General features: G+C 36.6%; 1 protein-coding gene across 3 annotated transcripts in view; it reads left to right on the forward strand.

Annotated features, from left to right (window-relative positions):
- ANO10 (anoctamin 10) overlaps positions 1 to 4,094 on the forward strand; it is a 193,514-nt gene extending 189,420 nt beyond the window's left edge. For all 3 annotated transcript variants that reach the window (XM_075212403.1, XM_075212404.1, XM_075212405.1), the window contains exon 13: positions 1,091 to 4,094. In XM_075212403.1, coding sequence (XP_075068504.1) covers positions 1,091 to 1,141 — 51 coding nt within the window. In that variant the 3' untranslated portion in view covers positions 1,142 to 4,094. The remainder of the gene's footprint in view (positions 1 to 1,090) is intronic.
- Positions 4,095 to 9,091: the final 4,997 nt, after the last annotated feature.

A 9,091-nucleotide genomic window follows, 5' to 3' on the forward strand; every position in this document is an offset into this window, starting at 1 on the left:
TAACGCTTTTCGCGCGCAATATTACCGTGTAAACGGTAATATTTTTTGAGCGCTCGTTTTTTTTCGTTAACGCTAACAATTGAATACCCCCCTTAGTGTCCAACCTTAAAAACTGAAATGTGGATGTGCACTTTATACAAGAACACATAAGTATATGCATAGATGTGCTGTGCCGTGCTAGTCTTGTGCTGTATAGATGACCTCCACTGACTTTAGTTGGTTGATAACGTATAAGTTGATATCAGGGGACAATAAGGTCATATTGGAGGATCCTATCATAACATTATGGTGAGCCAGTTTGTAGCTGTGTATAATAAGTTAGGTTTATATTCGCTTCTATCCTTTATACATTAATATCCCAGAGGTATATGTATATGTTTAAACTATATAACATTTACATGATAAGTTATTGGTCAGACTTGAGCCCATTTTGGCTGTAGAGAAAATGTTCACTGAAAACCAATCAATATGTGAAGTGTACACTTTATTCTACAACCTATATATGTAATTGTGTCCTGAGTGCCCTTCAGTGCAGTAGTTTGTGAGAAAGGCAAGATGTCCTCAGGTGATTCAGATGTGGGAAATGAATAACTTTGTCCATGCTGACCATAACAAATCCATAGTTTGTTAGTTAAACATCAACAATGCAGTCCTGCTGGTTTCAAGAGCAGAATATACGTACATGACTTTAGCTGAGCAAGCAGCATGTGCAACCATAATCCACCTCTTGTTACAGGGAACCTACATGTACCAAAGCTATTTTTGGGTATTAAAGGGCTACCATACCAAAATGTCAAGTTTAAGCAATATATAAATGTGTTTGTAAAGTTTATCTGTAAAAGAGCCATTGCCATACTGTAGCTGGAGTTATATACCCTCTACCTAATAACAGTGCTCTTCCAAGCAGTTTTTTTCACCATTTGTGCTTGTTTGGATTTTTAGGTGTTTTATATTACATCATATTGACTACCAACTCCAACTGAGATAATAAAGCTATCAGATGTCAACTGTATCTATTGAAAAAAGATAATTTACTGAGTTAAATGTCAGCCGCTGCGCTTTTGTGACTGGTTTTATTTTTGTTTTTCAGCAAATGAAGCTGTCTTTCGACTCACTCACTGAAGACGCCATAGACACTTGAAGAAATACTTATTTTTTGGCGGAAAATATAAAAAAAAAGTCTTTGTACTGAATAAAAGAAAATCTTGCAATAACTATGTTCACATTTGCCTACACCAAAGCACCACTTGGCTTCTCAGGTTGAAATGTATTTTGCGTTTACTTTATTTACTGTAATGTATCTGTTATTTTTTATCTGTATATCTGTGCCTGCATGGTTTTTTTTTTGTGTATTTTGCTTCATGTGTAGTGTGCAGCATGATTTGGGCCTCAATCAGCATAGGCAGTATTTTGTAATCCAATTGGCTGGTGGAGAAACGAATGAGGTACAATATAGTTCAGCAAAAGCTAGCAAGTAAGATTGTTTACATTTGTTTGTTTAGTAAGCCAATTTACATGTAGATATTTGTTTGCGGATGATTTAGTCTTACAAAAGTATATGATTATCTTATGTACAATACACTACACCAATTCACCCACTTTTTATCCTTAAGAACAACTGAAAGATGTGCAATATACTCCATTCAATAATGTTGCGTTTGTATTTTTGTTTTTACAAAGGAAATTAGATTTGCCCTCTTTTGTCCATATATTTATTTTTACAAAGTACCAGTCAGTATTTTGTACAACAAATTCTGAAACATGTTTTCTTATTAGATCATAATATTGCTATTTGTAAGGTAAAATAGTAAAATGAAAAAAAAAAAAGTATTGTGAATGTTTACAAAAACAAAAGTCATCTCTAAAGAGAGTTACCTTTGACAATCTCAATTTCCCAGCTGGTTCACCTTTCTGATTATTATAACATAAAATGGTATTAATATAAGTTGTATTTTTTATGTTAGGGGGACTTTTTATGGTGCATTTAAATGTTTTTTTTATTCTTGAATATTGAGAATATGTACCTCTATGTCCTCCTTTAAATTTTTGACTGATATACCAAATCCAAAACTTTTTTTTCCTTTGACTAGCAGTGCTGGCTTTTGGAAGGGATCACTGTCCTGCACACTATGACAACTTACAGTCTTGTACCTGGGCGTGGTGTACTACAGGGGGTGCCTTTTCTTTTTTTGCATGCAGGGAAAATCCTGGCTGCTTTGTTTTAATACTGCGAATTACAGTTGAGCTAGGACGTGTCCCCCTCACAACTCTAAATCTGTCTGCACATTGTAAATATTTCTCCTCCGCAGCCTGACATGGTTTTACCAGGTTAGAAAATTGTAACATCTAGCTCTAAATGATGCCCTAAATTTGTAGAAAACCAGGGATTTTATTTAGTTTCATTCATCCCTATTATAGATTATTCTTAATATATGCTTTTCAAGCTTTTCATGTTTTATGGCAGTGACAGTGAGAGAACAAAAATAAAAGTAAAAACTCCCAAGATAGTAGAAAAATAATTGGTGGTAGATTCCCTGAGCTCCAGAAGAAAGCAGAAAAGTCCATCAAGTTCAACACTTCATACATCCTAATGGCGTAGATCCAGAAGAAGTCAAAACAAAACTCTCATTGTGACAGTTGCCAATTTAAGTCTTTGAGGGGAAAACAACTTTGTGATGATCAGATAAATTCCCTAGATCACTGACCTCAATAATGTCCTCTGTCAATTATAGCTACAGATACCATTGCTTGTAAAGAAGACATCAAATCAAGTTTTCATTCTGTTGCTGATTTTGTCATCATGTGATAAGGAATTCCCACACTGCTTCCTGTGCTGTATCTTACTATATTGTATTAAGAAATAATGATGCTGGAAATTGATTCAATCAGATTGCCTGGTGGACCGATGAAGAGAAACGTTGTACATGTACAGCCGGGCATTTGTGATATCATGAGCGTTTACTAATGGTGGTTTCATATAAAATGAACAATTTTTTGTGGTCCAATGTTGTCTATTCTAGAAAGATATCTATATGTATCGATCATGTGTTGTCATAAAGTTTTCCTGTATGGGCCTGCTTCTAAAAAAGGAAACAATACAAGGTGAACTAAACTTTTATCCCAAAGGTTATGGTACTTTTTTTTAAGATACTATGGGGCGTATTCAATTGTTCCTCCGGCCGCCGGAAAAACGAGCGCTCTAAAACTATTACCATTTATACGGTAATATTGCGCGCAAAAAACGTTAATACGGTAGTTTACTCGCTGAATTTCAGCGAGTAATTACCGTATAAACGGTAATAGTTTTAGAGCGCTTGTTTTTCCGGCGGCCAGAGGAACAATTGAATTCGCCCCTATGGGGCATATTCAATTCTTTAGAAGTCCCGCGGCGTTAAAACTAATACAGTTAATACGGTAACTTGTAGCTGGATTTCAGCTTGCGGCTCAGGGAGCCGCAAGCTGAAATCCAGCGAGTAAATTACCGTATTAACTTTTTCGGCGCACGATTACCGTAATAAAGGTAATCGTACGCGGACCGCGGGATTTTCGGCGATCCCGCCGACAATTGAATATGCCCCTATGTATACGATAAACAAAGCAATATCTAGATCAGGTAGAATAATCATTATTGACCCTAATAACAAACTAGTTAGCCTATTTTGCAACACAACCCAATTATTTCATGAAACAACCATCTGCTTCTTGTTTTTCCACTTATAAACACCCTTTGCTGAATGAAATAATTGATAATATAAAATACTGCTAGCATCAATCATGTAATTCAGCTTAATTTATGTGGGGGAAAAAAAGGTAAAATGAGCAGCAGATTCAAGAGGAAAGAAGTGTTTACAGCAAGAGTGCAGAGTCATGCTAAATTGTGGTAGTAAGCTTTACACCCCTAAAGTAAACAAACAAGCCCCCCACTCTTTTAAAGTGTGATAGTTATTTATACATTGTATTAAAAAAAAAAACACTACCTGTGATGGTAGAGTAACATTTGAAACAATAGCTATTTATGTCCTGCTATGAGCATTAACTTTTCTTACAATGTTTCTGTCTTTTATTATCGCATGTCAATAAAATAGAATAAATTAGGGCATGTGTGTGTGGTTCAGTTCTTTGTATAATGTAAACTGTGGTATAGTAAAGATTAAAGCTATAGTAATCTAACTTTGCATCTGGATATAATGTGTATCTTTACATCACTCTCACAGCCAGCCTGCTTCTCAGTCTTGAATAAAAAGAAGTATTTTGGGTCTTAAAAATGTAATATGATGCTCTCAGTTGTACTGGTGTTGACATGTCTTAATATTTGACTCTTAAAATATATGAAAAGGATATATTGTTCAGTTAAGATTAAACTGTAAAAATCTAAATGTAAATCTTAATTTAGGACATGTGAAATATATAATATTTGGGGTAATAGGAATGTTGAGAAGCACATATTTAAATTGAATATTACATAGCTGTCAGGAGCACACAGGAACCCTAGATTCAATCAGTCAGTCTGCTCTGACACTACCTATAATGGTGCCATAGACTCTAACATAAGGTAGGTGTTCACCAGGGATCCGCGCAAGGAGGTTTGGACTTCCCGGATATCCCTGCGCCATTCCTGGGCCACCGTACAGGTACCAGACGTGACCCGCAAATAAGTGGAGTCAAAAGTGAATGCAAGAGGTATATACTGGCAAAAGATACCAGGAATATAGCAGGTTGGTGAAGTTACCAGGAACAGGGCGGATTTCAGAAAATACCAACAATATAGTGGATGGCTGCTGATACCAGGAATACAGCGGTACAGAAGTACCAGGGACACAATGGAACGGAAAATACACAGGGAAAACACTGGAACAAAAGCCCTTTTTGGGTACAAATATCCTTTAAAGAACAAATAGACTAAAAAAAAATTAATTTAAATGCTGTGTTTGGTTTTACCCTAACTTTCCCCACAGCTTTGTTATACAGTCATGTTTAATTAATTATCCCCACACCACCACCTTTATCATAAAGAACTATGTTAACCCCATGACTCTAGGACACAATTTGTAGAACAAAAAGCTGAAATGGTAAAGGTTAGCATGTCTATTATGCTTGCTGTGACATCACTGGCCTTGCACCACTGCATCAATCCACCAGTCTGCACAGAGCATTAATTTAGCTTAAGTAAAGCTGGGTACACACTACAGGGTTTTTGTCCAATAATCGTCTCAACCAGCCGACATACAACCGCTCGTTCGAAAGTCGGGTCAGTGTGTGTAGTGACACGATGGTCGAAAGTCTGCCCAAATGGACTATTGTCGCCTCATTTTGTTGGTCGTACCGTTGAATATTTTCGTTCCAATCTCCTTTCTGTTGTGTAGTGTGTATAAGTTTCTGACCAATCCACAGCAGTGACTACGAAATTACAATCATTGCTCACGACAACATGGCTGTAAAAAGTTGCTACCTAGACGTCCGCTCTTCCCTTTATCGTCCTACACAAGGCTAGTGTGTATGCAGTCCATGGACCGAGCAATCGGACCATCGATCAGATGTAAAATCGATCGGCATAAATAGTTGGTGGAAAATTCTGTAGTGTGTACCCAGCTTTACTAACAAGTCAATTTCACATTTTCTAGCTTCTCAACTGCCCCAGAACTATTTAAGATGAAAGAGCACCACCCTCTTAATTAGCTGTTTAACATATCACCAAGGTAAGGAATGGCTTCAGATTTCAATTATAGAAGTCCCTTAGTGCCATATTTGATTAAAACGACCATGATTTATTCTCATTATCATCCCTGTTTTAAGAAAGAGAAAGTAGTCCAGAAATGTATTGTTTTTATGCCATCAGTTCTTCTCGTTACACATAATGACTTATTTAGTAACAAGGTACAATTAGTCTCAATAAACATGAATAAAATAGGAATTATTTGGGAAGTCCGATCTAGTTATTGCTATATCAGACAGATTGGAATACTGGAGTAATCTGCACAGCCTCATTCATTCACAGGTAAATAAATATATGTAACCCAGCCCTGAATAATTGATTTAACCTGCATCTTTCTCAAAGATCTGGTAAATGTCTGTAACCCAGCCCTGAATAATGAATTGATTTAACCTGCATCATTCTCATCTATCTGGCATGCTGGTTGTTATGATTGCTTGTTAGTTTAAGGATTTATTGCAGCCCTGTGTAATATAAGATTATTGGAAGAGTTGTCCATAGTCATTGATCATATGTATTCCTTTCCAAGATTCCCTTAGCTAGGGCACTGTTAGTTGAAATGTGGGTTTTTTTCTCAATGTTGAATTGTAAGAATAGTTGTTATTAGAATAGTAGTGGAGTTTTGCAGAAGTTAAGCAAGAAGCGAAGAGGAAATTAAATGTTTACCTGGAAATTCAGCAACATAAGGACTCAAAACACTCCTGTGATTTTATTTCTGCACTTGGACTCTCCACTGAGTAGTTGCTCCCTATTGAACTGTCCACATCCCATACATCATATACATCCTTCACCTTCCACTTATTTGTCAAACCCCTAGACAGAAGTCTCACTCTCTTGTGAACTCTGCATTTATAAAATTGTTACTGCCTGTATTTCTGTTTCCTTTTTGTCATCTCATTCTATAAAAGCGATAACTAGATACAACAAAACCTTATGTCTACACTTTATGTAGTTATCCTCCATGGTTTACTAAAAAATGTTGCACTTTCTGAAAAATACTAGTAATAAAATAAAGCTAGTCATCTATCCATATGTCATATATTGTGCCCGAGCCCTGAGATTGGGGGTGTATCTGTTACCATTCAAGGATATTCCAGTTTTGGAAAGAAAGGTCTAAGAGGAAGAGTATTACTCTATGTAGAGGATTGCTTGAATTTTTTTGAATGAAACGTAACTGTGCTCCATCTGCACTTCAATTCCATTTAACTGGAACAATTGCATTTCCTTGACCAATCACATTCTTATTGCTGGCATTAATCAACAACTTATAATCTCTCTACAGTCGCTTACTGACAAACTTTCTGGAAAGCACTGGCTTCCAAATTCAGAAGTGATCTGTTGGCTCTTGAGGGCTGTAACCTGAATTTGCTGAATGTATTGACATAAGAACATATTCAGACATTTTACCTTAAATTTGATACCTGACATTTATTCTGCATTTGAATAATTTCAATGAGATCCTAAATCTCTCTGGGATCAATATACCAGTTGGGTTAACAACTCACTAGAATGTTTTCTGTTCTGTATAGTGGTTACTAGAATGCTCGCAGTGTTGAAATGAGATAACTAAAATGCTCTGTCTTGTTAGGAGGTCACTAGAATAGTCTTTGTATATCAGTCACTTAATTGTATTCTGTGTTGTATAGAAGTCACTCGAATGCTCTCTGTATTGTATAGAGGTCACTAAAATGCTCTCTGTAGTGTATAAAGGTCACTTTAATGTTCTCAAGTTTGTATGTTGTTTATTAAGATGCTCTCTATTGTATAAAGGTCACTAAAATGTTTAAAATGTAAAACTGTTTAGAAATTAAGCAACTATAATATAACAAATACACCTATACCCAAAGTCAAAGTGGAAATTTAGAGTAGTGGTATGGACAATTCAAGTGTACAACCGGTGGTCGCCCAGGCCCCCAGGAGATTTGGGGATTTTGATTGAAATAATTTTGATGTAGTAAAATACAGACTTATTAAATGATAATAAATAATTGTTTTATTAAAGTGTTTAAAATATTATAGAAATATGAATATAAGAAGTTCATTTAAAACCTCATGTTAGAAAAAATACACAATTCCACTTTCTTTGTAATGCTGCAATAGTAACAGTTTTGTAAATGTTATAGATTTTTTTAAATACTGTATCAGTGGAACAGTGAGTCAATTGTTTATAAAAGCGTTACAATGTAACAAAAGTGAAACCATTTGCTTAGGGTCCCTTAATGGTAAAGTATCTGTCTGAGTTAGTGACTCCCTGGTTCATTGAATGTCTCAGTCAATGGATGTAATCCATATTGGATGTTACAACTGACTGACGACCACTGACAAGATATTTAGAGAACAAAGTTATGTACAGGTAGTCAATCCACCAGTTCATACACAGCAAGAGCTCTCATATATGAAGTAATTATCAGCTTGTCTCCGAGTAACGTAGAATGTGTTAACTTGGGAGAAATGGTACATTAGGAATTCTTACAGTGTCATAAGGCAAAGTTCTTATCCTATAACACACCCGGCATGAACATTAATCAAAAGTAGCTCCCTACGGCAGAGTTGATAAGAGAATTGTAAAGACGATATGACAGACAGGCACATTTCTAGAAAGCAGCTCCACGCAGCTTGCTCAGTGATAGGAATGCAGCAGCAGTGCCATCAAATCTCCTTGACATGCATTTACATTAACAAGTGCAGCGTAGTCTGTGCAGTGCCGGGTAGTAGTGGAGAAGAGGTCAGTGTAGGCCTTCATTATGTGCTCACAGATGCTGCTTTATTCGGCAACATGATTCAACACTGTGCTCCCAGTTTCATAAACTCCAGAATAAAGATGTCACACTTTTATGCTATCCCAAAGTAAACTTTAATCCTAATTTATTAACTGAAATTGAAGACACAAAACAAGTATTTTGGTGAAGTGAAGGTCACAGTTTATTGAAATTAAATGGTGGTGGAGAAGGAAAAGTTCAAGTCCGCATGACCAATATCCGAACCAAACGGTGTATGGCCATCAGACACTAACCACTGGTCCCAGGACCAAAGTCCTCTACGATTGGCTGGTGCTAAATCTGGCATCAGAGTGACCACACCCCCTCTGGACTCACAAGGACTAGCCTAAATTCCAGTAAAGGTATCTCCCACACTAAGGGACCTAGAGCCAAAGTACTTTGAAGATGATAGTGACCTGAAGTCAATCAGCGATAGCACCGTGTGATCTGGTCACCAACTCACAAATGCCTCTCTGCCAACTGTGCCTGCTCTGTAAAGTAAAAAGAAATTGTTAAACATATGCATATAACTACATAGACAGGAGGGCGGGAGGGATTTCCAGCAGAGAAGAAGGATCCAGAATGTTTTGTGGAAGGATTTGTACTATCCCACAAGATACTC

Source organism: Mixophyes fleayi, chromosome 5 (assembly GCF_038048845.1).
Source record: "Mixophyes fleayi isolate aMixFle1 chromosome 5, aMixFle1.hap1, whole genome shotgun sequence".
In the NCBI taxonomy this organism is placed as follows: Eukaryota; Metazoa; Chordata; class Amphibia; order Anura; family Limnodynastidae; genus Mixophyes; species Mixophyes fleayi.